Source organism: Pseudonaja textilis, chromosome 1, assembly GCF_049901715.1.
Source record: "Pseudonaja textilis isolate UNSWEBS1 chromosome 1, rPseTex1.2, whole genome shotgun sequence".
Taxonomy (NCBI): domain Eukaryota; kingdom Metazoa; phylum Chordata; class Lepidosauria; order Squamata; family Elapidae; genus Pseudonaja; species Pseudonaja textilis.
The window spans coordinates 272,330,643-272,343,259 of record NC_141990.1 but is presented as its reverse complement, the minus strand read 5'-3'; the positions used below and the strand labels follow the sequence as shown (position 1 = coordinate 272,343,259).

The 12,617-nt window shown below is 39.1% G+C and overlaps 1 protein-coding gene across 1 annotated transcript in view; it reads left to right on the top strand.

Moving 5' to 3' along the window:
• The window catches only part of BAHD1 (bromo adjacent homology domain containing 1), a 65,321-nt gene that overhangs the window by 30,890 nt on the left and 21,814 nt on the right, over positions 1 to 12,617 (top strand). The window contains exon 2 of the mRNA XM_026710230.2: positions 2,515 to 4,161. Within this exon, the coding sequence (XP_026566015.2) occupies positions 2,532 to 4,161 (1,630 nt within the window). The 5' untranslated portion in view covers positions 2,515 to 2,531. The remainder of the gene's footprint in view (positions 1 to 2,514; positions 4,162 to 12,617) is intronic.

Below are 12,617 nucleotides of genomic sequence, written 5' to 3'. Positions count from 1 at the left end.
TCTAAATATGGTATTGATTCTCTTGGCCACAGTTTGGATTGTTTCCTCCCACACAGAGGCTTTTCTTTTTACAGGGCTTAAAAACTTTTTGGATAATAAATGCTGACACTTGGTGGCCCCTGCATGCTTCCAGTGAAAGGAAAAATAAAAATTTGGACATTTTCCTTGATGCAATAGAGGGCTCCATTCTACCTTTCAGTTGATAAATGTGGATGTATCTGTTGCTGACTGAAGACTAACTGCACTTTAGATACAGTTTGAGACCTGCTCATCTCTGTTTTTGGAAAAAATGAAAGCAAGGTTAGCTGCCCACCCAAGGAGAAAAAAGCACTGATAGTTCCAGCATTTTTCTCTGTTGCACATGGTAGGGGAGAGAACTAAAACCTTTCTGTATATTTTAAAATTTAAAAACAGGCACATCTATCTATATATGCTGCTCCAATCTGGCAGAGATATTGATACATTCTGGAAGCTTGTATTCCTTTCTTACTGCCTCATTCACAGAATTTTTCAAAGGCCCTAAATGGGTATGATCCACTGGCATTGCTCAGGAGCCATGCATTTTTACTGCCTTATTGATATTTTATGACTGCAAAAATGAAGGAAAAATAGAAACAAGAGAAACAGCAGAGCATCAATATTTATTTTTAGCAGGTCTAGATGGAATCATATATCATTTTTCAATAATATATGATTGCATAGCTTTGTTGTGTCAACATAATAGCCTTTTTTCTTCTCCCACAAGTTTATTTGCACTGTGAAAAATCAGAGATGGGGTGGAATTTTTCTGGGTTAGTATGGAATGGACTAGAAAAATGTTGAAACCAAATTAATTTGGAAATGAATTCACATTACACTGTCCTAAAATAATAGTAATTCCAACACTGAAATAATAACAGTTGTTAAACATAGATAGAGAACTGCAATGGATACTTCTAAATATCTAGAATTGTTATGAATGAGCAGCATTTTTGGTTTGTAGAAGCAGAGCCATAACTAGGAAATCTTGAGTGGTAGTTTGGAATTGGGATTGAGAGAATCAGGTGTATGGTAAGCAGAAAATTTAAAATTATGCTATCTTGATGTGGATGTTTTAAGAGAAGGGAATAGCTGCTTTACCTTTTGGGGGGGAAATGTGTTTTTAGACATCAAAATACACTATTCTTGATATATCCGCATTAACTGAAACCAAATGATTATATAGAGGAGGGGTCTTCAAACTTGACAGCTTTAAGACTCGTGGACTTCAACTCCCAGAATTCCTCCTCCAGTCATGTTAGCTCATGAATTCTGGGAGTTGAAGTCCACAAGTCTTAAACTTGCCAAGTTTAAAGATCCTTGATATAGAGTAGGGAAAAGTAAATGCAGCTAGAATAAATGCTTATATCTAAACCTGTTAAATTATAATTGCCTAACGCATCTCTGATAACCTGACCAATTAGTTCCATCTGTGCGTGGGAGGGTGTTTTGTTTTTCTTCCTAATACGTTCTTAAAAGTATTAAAAATTAAATATCCACATATGTGTCTTAATAATATGTGATCCAAAAGCAGTATGAAGAAAAATCAGCATTTCTGAGTGTTGCTCATCTTGGTTTCTAAGCCTGCCCTTATAGCTCTGTATGCTCATTCTCTGTTGGCTAAGAGATGCCACCCTCTGCAGATCAGTTTCTCACCCTGGTCAGGATGTGTTCTTCTATATGCAGGGATTTCAGAGATGCTTCTCATATTTTCTCCAGTCCTGGTCATGAATTTTCTTTCTTTTGAATGCATTCTATGCAGATGAAGATCAGATATATTGCAAACACAATTTATAGCTTTTTAACAGGATTTTATTTAAAACATAAATATTCAAAGATATATTCACTTTTCGAATACCAAATAAAAATGCTAAAAGTAGATACTTCTCTTTTTTTTTTAAAAAAAAAGGGGTTTCCCTAGTTATGTGAGAGAAATTCTACAAGTGGATAATCCCTGATGGCAACCATCCCTACAGATGATAGTGAGATGGATCCGAGTTGGTTGAAATTAACAAAAGAGTAGCATGCTTCTGCATAAAGAAGGAAGGTTTGGGGGTTAGTCTTATGCTGTGTTCAAAATGGTGGGATGCGTCCTGTTCTTTTCCAACAAAAATGGGGTTTTCTGGTTATGTGAGAGAAATCTTGGAACTGGATAATGTTGATGGGAATGGAAGATGGTAAGATAAATGGAAGATGGTGAGATAAATCAGCATTTGTTGGAATTAGTGTAGAGTAGTTACTAGTATAGAGTAGCATACTTCTAAGTAAGGAATGAAGATGAGATGTTTGGTCTTTAGCCAAACGATCTGGTCCTGGTTTGAAATGAAGACATGTTTGTACGATAGCTGAAATCCTAATTTGATTAAACGCCCTATCCCTTGCCCCCAAAGATCCATATTTTGTATAGAGCACATACGTTCTAAATATCAGTTGGTGCATTGTGTGAGGAAGCATTTATCTACCGCTGATATTAAGATATTTTCTTTGTGTTCTCAGGGGTGGACATTGATCCTATGACGCATGCCCGGAAGAAACAGCTCTTGCTTCTGAAATACTCTGCTGGTTCTGCTGGCCAAGCTTTGTCACCGATTGACGGTGAGAGAATGGATAGGACTGAGGTGGAGGGTGGCAAGCAAGGAAATGGTACTGAAGGGCAGAAAGTCCAGACTAGACTTGCCAGTACAACTAAAAGCAGGAATTTGCAAGAACTCCGAAAGACATATCCCTTAAGGAAACGCCTCAGTTCCTCTGTGGACAAAAAAACCTGCTCCGTGCTACTCACAAGACTAGAGGATGTAGCTGGATCACTGTCAGAGGAGACTCCAAGGGTGATGAAAAGGGGTCTTGCCAGTCGCATAGATGACTTCAGACCTTCCTGCCTTCCAGAACAAGTTCAAATAACAGGAGCAGGGAAACAAGACTCTTCTACAGGCAAATGCCAGCTATCATGCCTTGGGACTGAGGAGGAAGGGCATAATGTCTGCCTCTCGGAGCCCAGAAAACGGAGACTAGCCTCCTTGAACGCTGAAGCGGTGAACAACCTGCTCTTTGAACGGGATGACAACTTATTATCTGGCAGGCGTTTTCGAAAAGATTCCCCCCAGGTTAGTGGGATTTGTTGCACTAATAGCATATGTTGCAAAGCTCAGGGCTCATGGCCCTTGACAGAAAAACGAGGCACTAAAACAGCGAAGGGAAAGAACCAAACTAAATCAAGTCAGAAGTGTGCTCCTTATAGCCAGTCCCTGGGCAGTGGCTCTGAAGGGAAAAGACGGGAGGACAAAGGAATTCCCTACCATCCTGCCCCAAAGAGATTGGCCAGTCTCAATGCTGCAGCTTTCCTGAAACTGACTCATGAGAAAGACCAACCATTAAAGCCCAGAAGTAAATCAACTGGAGAAAGCAAGGTGGAAGGACACAGTTCCAAATCAAAACTCAAGTGGGCCAAAGCCAATGGAAAAAATTGTGTTAAATCCAAAAAGGAAATATCCTCTGTCAAAATAGAGGGTCAACATACCTGGCAAGGTGTCTCTGAGGATACATTTAGAAAAGCAGCTCATCAGGAGTCTCCTAGAATCTATGGGAAAATGGAATCCATCAATTACACACCATCACCTAACTCTTCTGAAGGCACAGAGAGTTTCTTCCACAGACTGCCTTTGCTGATGGGTGGGCAAGCTTCCATGAAGCCTGAATATGGAAGACCTGGGGAGAAATCTCCTACGCCCAAGCAAGAATTTCATCAGCCTTCCTTCCCAGTACCTCAGTTCCATCCTTTGCCTGTCCCAGGCAATCATCCAGATTGTGGCTGTCTCTATGAATCGTCTGACTTGACGCCGTTGAATGGATTTTATGTTTATTATGGCCAAAGTGGATATAATAGTTACACTCATTGCTCGATATACCCGAAGGATGAGTTGTCGCAGGCAACGGGTTGTGAGGGGCTTTTGGTATCTCCTGGTTCCTTACCGTCTGACCCCTCCTTTCAGCCATTTCATTGGTGTAGCTCTCCATATTGTTGTGGAGAGGGACCAGCAATTAACAGCTTCAGCCTTTGTGGAGTTATGCATGTACCAGAAAGCAGAATTGGTAGTGGGCATACAGGGCGGAATGGCTACCCTTATAAGATGCCTTTTGCAGCAGGTAAGTCTACAACCATCTCTTTTTGTTAAAAATGCTCATATTTGCGGGCAGTTCAGTCTCTAAATAAAGTTGTTCCCTTGTTGCCAGTAGATGATATGCTTGCATTGCCTGGATGATTGGATGCTAGAATACTGTGCTGGCCTTCAGCATCTCTGCACCTGAAGTAGGAAACCCATGTGGGTTAGGTCATTTTTATTCACAGACAAAGTTTGAGGTTGGAATCAGAAGAGCTCCCCCATGAAATCTCATGCTAAAGGAGATGTCAGTTGTGTCTTCCTGAGCCGTGGTGGTGCAGTGGTTAGAGGGCTACAGAAGGCTACTTCTGCTGACTGCCAATTGCCAGCAGTTTGGTAGTTCAAATCTCACCAGGTTGACTCAGCCTTCCATCCTTCCGAGGTGGGTAAAATGAGGACCCAGATTGTTGGGGACAATATCCTGACTCTGTAAACCACTTAGAGAGGGCTGTAAAGCACTGTGAAGTGGTATATAAGTCTAAGTGCTATTGCTATTTCTTGTAGCAGCCCAGTTGCTCCTTTCAAAGATCTTATGCTCAATCCTCTTCTCAGTTGCATCAAGTTTGCACATGGGATATTTCTTATAAATGCGTCTCCAGTTGATGCTTATATTCACCCCATCAACTAAAAGGCTGGCAAAACTTGCCGGCTGCTAATATAGAAATTCTGCTTTATGTTTGGATAATTCAGTTGTAATTTGAGTAGTCTAAAATGTAAAACAGTTCACTTAATGGAATGTCTTGTTCAAATTGTAATCCAAACCTAGCGTTTGGCCTGTATGTGGTTTCCTTAAGCAAGCAACAAAGGCATAAAAAAAGGCAGATGTTGCAAAAGGATGCAAGAAGTAGGATAACACAGAGGAAATGGCACTGCTTGAGGTTTCTGTTCTTCCCTGTTTCTGACTGAAGCTGTGAGCATGACACAACTGATTCATGTTACATGTAATATAATACGGATAGAGATACGTGTTGGATAAGTAGCGTACTATTGTTTTTGCAAACCAGGTATTCTGCAGCTAGGGTGAGATTGGCTAGCAATTTGAGGAATTATAGTCCTAACAACTCTGCAAGGTAAATAGAGTGAGGAGGCTGCTGTAGAAGGATGGAATATGTGGAGACTAGAAAAAATGTGGATTTTTTTCAGTCTTTTCTATCCTTCTCAACAGGGAGCCTTTAATTGCAGATATTTCTTCAAAATTCTCAAAGTTCATGATCCAGATCTGCAGAGCACCATGTGTGAGAGGACTGGTCTACTCAAACAAATGTTGATTTAAATCCATCGGAGCAATCTTTTTGACTATTCACTACTTCTTCCAGGTTTTTTTTAAATTTGTGGAACAGTCTAATTTTTTAAATGTACTTAAGCCTCTCCGAAGGCTTATCACAATTTTTTGTGTGGGTATTTTGTATTTCTTATCAAAAATTTGCACCACCAATTTTGGGTGACTTGCCCCAGATTTCTGCAATATATTGCTGGGGATTCTGAGATTTATGGGCCATGTATAGCTTACGAGTTTTCTCTCCCTGAGATTTTCTCTCCCTCGTTCTCCAAATATAAATATCTCATTCTCCAACAGTAGCACCCACAGTGTAGACACTTCGAAAGAACACTTGCTGCCCATCAGCCCTAGAAACGATCAGTTTAAACATAACTGCTTAGTTTCCCTTTCAACACTCATTCAACTCCCTTAATTCCACTAAAAAAAAAATGTGTTTATTTCTACATATCTCATGTCATGGTTCAGCTGCCTGCACAAACTACATGATGTCAGCCACTTTAAAGTACTGTAGAAAGAACATTGTTGTTCCCTTTCTGTGCACAGCTCTGCAGAGTCAGATTGCTTTATATACAGGTAATCTCAATTTACAATCACAGTTGGGACCAGAGTTTCCATTGTTAAGTAAGGCAAGTTGTTAAATGAGTCACATCCAATTTTACGACCTTTTCTGCCAGTGAAGTGAATCACAATCACACTTGTTACATTTATAAGGGAAGCCAGTTTCATTAGCGGATTCAGCCAGCTTCCCTTATAAACTTTGCCTGTTGGAAGCTGGCTGGAAAATTGCAAATGGTGATCCCATGACCACAGAATCAATCCAACCATACAGAATAATAGAGTTGGAAGAACTTTTGGTGCATGTTCTTCACTGTTCGTCAGATATTCTTCTGATGCCCTCTTTTCTTCTTCCACCGTTTGGTATACTTGCACCAATGCTTCTTGATAAATAGTCTGTCAAACATCTCTGTGTGTATGACGGGAATGATTCCTTGTAATTATTTTTCCTGTCTTCCCCTCTGGGCTTTTAGTACAGCTTAAATCCAGTCCACTTTTCCAGTTGTGTATCTGATGACTGGAATTGCCCAATATTAATGCCTTGTGGTATTTCCACCACTGAGCTTAAACTTTAAGATCTTATTCACTCTTCTGATGTATTCAGTACTGACCTTCTTGACTTCAGTATGCTTGATGATGTCAGCCTGAAGGATGCACAAATATTTGTAGGGATCTTTACCCAGACTCTTGATGTTACTTCCATAGGGCATCTTGAATCCTTCAGTTGTCATTATTTTTTCCCTGTTGACGGTAAGGGTGGCTCATTTGTCTAGTTCAAATTCCATTACAGTATCTCGGTTGTATATTTGGGCAGCAGTTGCTGAGCACCAGAGGAGTCAATGCAAAGACTATCAGTGGTGATGATAATGAGTCTTCTTGAAAGATTCTTCTCTTAATATTAATCTCTCCCAGTCTATTAACATTTACCAGCAACCATTTCTTCCATTCTGCCATTGATCTTTGCACAAAGCTTCTGATGTCTCCACTGACGCCTCTTATTTCTAGGCACTTGATTATCTAATCATGTGTCAGGGAGTTTGAATGCCTTCTTGCCATCAGTTCCAGCTTCGTTCAAGTTGGTCTTCCTTCTCTTGCCGTTTCCCAAAATCATCTTTTCAATTAGGAGCTGAACTTTTGTCCCTCAGCTGTTCAGGCAGCTTCCTTTCTGCTCAGATGGAAAGAACTTGTTTTCAATTAGGTGCTGTTGGACTGCATCAGCCAGTGTACCCGTTAGCAATTTGATAATTATCAGTAGGCAGGTAATTGGCCTGTAGTTTTCCTGATGCTGGCATTTCGTTGGATCTTTCATTATCAGGTAGGTTTAGTCAGATGTTAACCAATCTTCAATTTACCTCATTGCAATATGTTGTTAAATTATTTGTCGATGAGTGGGTGGCAAACCAGTTAAATGCTTCAACCCAAAACCATGCAGTTCATCTTCACCTAGTGCTAACCAATTCTTGATTTTTCTTGCTCTTTTCTCCACCATTTCTGGTGTTGTATACCAGTTGTGTGCCTTTCTGGATCATGAGGCTGTATGCTCAGTCATTCATGCCTTGGTCATTTCTTATCTGGATTACCACAATGCTCCCTAAATGGGGCTACCCTTGAAGAATATTTGGAAGCTTCAATTGGTTCAGAACCCAGTGGTGTAGAGAGTTCTGGAGGCCCCTGAGATGGCACATGTAACAACACCGTTACATGAACTTTGCTCACTGTTGATTTGCATCCAGGTCCGATTCAAAGTCTTACCAGCTTTAAAGCCCTTTGTCGCATCAATCCAGGACAGAGGTGGTATTCAGCAGGTTTTGACCAATTCTGGAGAACCGGTAGCAGAAATTTTGAGTAGGAGAACTGGCAGATACCACCTCTGACTGGAGATTTTACAATATCCTTCCCCTGCCACACCCACCAAGCCATGCCCACAGAATGGTAGTGCAAAAAATTGGAATCCCACCACTGGTCCAGGATATCTGAGGAACCATATTGCCTCAAGGAGCTGTCTTGCCCATTCGTTCTAGCAGAAGGGATCAGGAGAAATAGGCTTTTCTACTGTGACCTCTTCCCTTTGGTACATTTTGCTGCTGGAAGTTGGTCCATCCTATCCATTTGGCTTTCTCAGGGGACCTTAAGAATTAGCTCTGCCAGTTGGCATGAGGCCCTGATGGAGATACTTTAGGTTGGTGGGAAGGTATCTTCTGCTTGAGCCTGTAGTTTTTGAAAAACTGCATTTAATCCTCTGTAATTATAATTGTTCATATATTTATGATTGCTTTTATATTTTTATTTTTATTGTTTTGGATAGAGAGATAGGCAGCATATACATTTAATAAAATAAATAAATAGTTGCTGTTATTACAAGTTCTTTCATTTTTCCTTCTTCACCTTCTTTATCCAAGGTGCATTCTTGTATTTCATTGTTTTGTCCCATAGCTGTGCCCAGAATTGCATTATATCTTCTTTGTTAGGAGTTGGCTAGTTTATTGCAGTCTTTCCATTGATAGGAACTTTTTCGATTCAACTGAAATGGGAGATTCTGCCTGTAGTGTTTTAGATTTTTAGATTTTAGCAAGGCATTTGACAAAGTAGACCACGACCTACTTCTTGGTAAGCTAGAAAAAAGTGGAATAGATAGCACCACCACTAGATGGACTCGTAACTGGCTGACAAACCGTACTGAACAGGTAGTCCTTAATGGATTTAAGTCTACATGGAGGGAAGTAAACAGTGGGGTGCCACAAGATTCTGTCTTAGGCCCAGTACTCTTCAATATCTTCATTAACGACTTAGATGAGGGAATAGAAGGGGAACTTACCAAATTTTCAGATGATACTAAGCTGGCAGGAATAGCTAACACCCAAGAAGATAGGCTCAAGATCCAGATGGATCTTGACAGACTTGAACACTGGACCATATCTAACAAAATGAAATTCAGTGTAGAGAAAAGTTAGGCAAGAAAAACCAAAAGTACACATATAGACTGAGTGAAACCAGGCTCAATAGCAGTAACTGTGAGAGGGATCTTGGAGTCTTAGTGGACAACCAGCTAAATATGAGCCAGTAGTATGCAGCAGCAGCCCAAAAAGCTAATGCAATCCTAAATTGTATTAACAGAGGGATACAGTCGAGATCAAGGGAAGTACTAATACCACTCTATAAAGCCTTAGTAAGACCACACCTAGAGTACTGCATCCAGTTTTGTTCGCCACATTATAAAAAAGATGTTGAGACTCTAGAAAAAGTACAGAGAAGACCAACCAGGATGATTAGGGGACTGGAGGCTAAAACATACAACGAACGGTTGCAGGAACTGGGCTTGGCTAGTCTAGTAAAGAGAAGGACCAGGGGAGACATGATAGCAGTCTTCCAATATTTGAGGGCTGTCACAGAAAGGTAGGGGTCAAGCTATTTTCTAAAGCACCCGAAGGCCAGACAAAGAATAATGAATGGAAACTGAACAAGGATATATTTAACCTGGAAATAAGGAGAAACTTTCTGACAGTGAGAACAATCAACCAATGGAACAGCTGTGGGAGCGCCATCACTTGAGACTTTGAAAAAGAGATTGGACTGCCATTTGTCAGAAATGGTGTAGGGTCTCCTGCTTGGGCGGGGGGTTGGACTAGATGACCTACAAGGTCCCTTCCGACTCTGATTATCTGTTATCTGTTAGTGTACAATCTGAATGTCGTATCTGCTGATTTTCTTGTCTATGGCTGTTATGTTGCTTTATTACTTAACAGCGCTTCCTCTAACTTCTTTGGCTCTAGGTGTTGTTTCTTGTTCAGGTATTTTTGGTGGTCTTGTTCTTCAACTTCTTTTCATTTATCTATTATAGCTTATTTGCATATGATCTTAGCTTATTATCTTCCGTTTTGGTGATGTACTGTTTGGTTTTTTTTTCTCTTATTTATTGATTTTGCATCTAAGCAGGACTTATAATTGCAGCTCTGCTGTGCATCAGTTGGTTTGTGTTTTGCAGTGAGCTGATGCTTATATTTGATATTACAGTATTGACATCTTCTAATAGTTGTGCTATTTTGTAACAAGTTTAAATGCAGACAAGCTTATGCTGTTATTTTTTGTGCTGTTCTAGATGCTTAATTATTCTTCATTTCAGTTCTTTTTGTTTTCCAGTTGAGAATTTTGTTCTTTTTGACGAGAAGACAGAAGCGAGGATGACTGATTTGGGAATGAAAATGGTTCAATAGTGATGCTGACTTTCGTATTATGGTTGATCACACTGTCAGTCAGATGTTTAGGCTGGATTTGTTCTTGTTTTGTCTACCTATCAAGTCCTTCCCAAGGACATGGGGGTTTTATAATAAAAATCATGGTTTAAGATTATGCATGTGAACATAGTAGCCCATATTCTCTTTTTTCTTGTTCTAAAAAGCAAATTATTTGTTTACAAAAGAGGAGAAAACAGGAAAGAATGACAAAGAAGCCTTAAAAATAAATACATATTCTAGCCCAGCTACCCACACATACTTAATGTAAGTGAAAAAGAAGAAAATTTCTTCTAAATGCTTCTCTTTCTGTATGCTTCTGTTCACAGTTTGGTAGGCAAGTAATCATTTTTGAATCTTATTGATAGATTGGCTGGGGTCTAAGGATTCTTGCTTAAAGAGTCTAACCCAGTTGTTAGCAATTGCTGTGCTCCAAGGAGCTTATTCTTCAAATTTTAGAATTCAAATGGGTCACTTGAAGTTGAAGTCCAGAACACCAAGAGGACATTAGGCTGGAGAAAGTTAGTAAATGCTTCTTCAAGATCCAGATGGATTATATCATTTTTAGATTGCTTGGATATCCCTAAATACTAGATAGTTGGGACCTTTCAATTTAAAAGCAGATTTTGAGGGATCTCTTAGCGCTGTAGTGAGGTAACTTCAGGATTCAGAACAAGTGACTCTGAGCTCTTTAGAGTAATAATCCAATGTTGTGTATTGATAACTAGAGCAGATGGCCATATCCTGGCAATATTGGTGGATCCTGACAAAACTAACCAGATTTTGATCTTGTTATTTATTGGATAAAAGACCACTAGTCTCTAATCTCAGCACATTAGTCTTTTAAAGTTGAATAAGACTAAGGCAAACCAGCTCCATATCCTACCATAAAATCAGGATGAGTGTAGTCACTGAGAGTTGAGTTCAACACAAAGAAGGTTTTATCTTCAATATCAAATAGTAAAGGGCTCTAGTGCTGTTGTATCCATTTGTTCCTCTTGGCTCCCTGTACTGTGGTCTTCTCAACAGGCCTGCTCTTCTGCCTTCAGCTGGAATTGCTGTTGGTTGAGCAATTAAATTCCTTTTTACACACACCTTTTACAGAACGTCATTTTATATTCTTGTAAATTTCTGAAATCAATTCCTTCCAATTCTTATTCAGTACTAATTTTTATATATCTGAAAACATTTATTTATAATAAATATAAGTGCCCGTTTCATGTAATGGTTAAGGCACCAAGCTAGAAGCTAGGTAATTTAGCCCTGCTTTAGGCATGAAGTCATCTGTAGGGTGGCTCACAGCTGCACAAAGACAACAGTGGCAAATCATTTCCAAAACTCTTGCAAAAAACAAAACAAAAACCCTGCAGGAACTTATCTAGGCAGTCACCAGGACTGACTTGAAAACATCCCCTTCCCAAATTTGAATATAACTTAGCTACAACTTTCAAAGACTTCTAAGTATAATACTTTCAGCATTGAAATGCTTCTGATTTTACTCCCCACACCAAAAAAATATTGTTTACTTTTTAAAAAAGTTCATTAACCTACATTAGAATTGTTTCTCTCATATCATTAAAAATTCCTTTAAATATAAAAACAATCTTATCTTCCCTGCCCTATCATCCTTCACCACCAAGAAAGTAAATTTCAACCAACTGGTGATGATGAGTAAAATCATCATCAAAAGCCCTTGTTTTTCAGTTGCTTGGAAGAATCATAAACATTTATATTCCCAGCTTTAAGCTAAGGAAAATAAGTTAACTTATCCTCAGCCAAACTATTAATCTTATCTAGCTATGGACTACCTGACTAGTAGTGGGTTTTCAGAGGTTCAGATAGGAGTCTGTCAACTCCAAGTAGAAACGCTGGAACTAGTGTCCTTTCCTATGCAAAGCAGATTGTCTATGATTGTACTTACACACCAGAGATCCAAAAAGAACTATTAAAGTCTGCCAGGTGTATCACTGAATTGCTGACCATTGAATCACTATAGAAGCCATAAATGACAACTAACGATACCATTTTCCCCAAAGGCAAATTTTCAAATATTTATAAAATCTTAAAAACTCTTTTAATTATTACTTTATACATCATTGACTTATATTCACTCTTTATACAGTGGATATAAAAAGTCTACACACCGCTGTTAAAATGTCAGGCTTTTGAGATGTAAAAAAAATTAGAGCAAGATAAATCACTTCAGAATTTTTTTCTACTTATAACATATAAGCTGTACGGTTCAATTAGAAAACAAACTGAAATCTTTAAGGGGGAAAAGGAACAATAAAAATGTACAATAACATGGTTGCATAAGTGTGCACACCCTTAAAGTAAAATTTTGTTGAAAGGGATAGAATTACAAACATTTCAGCAACT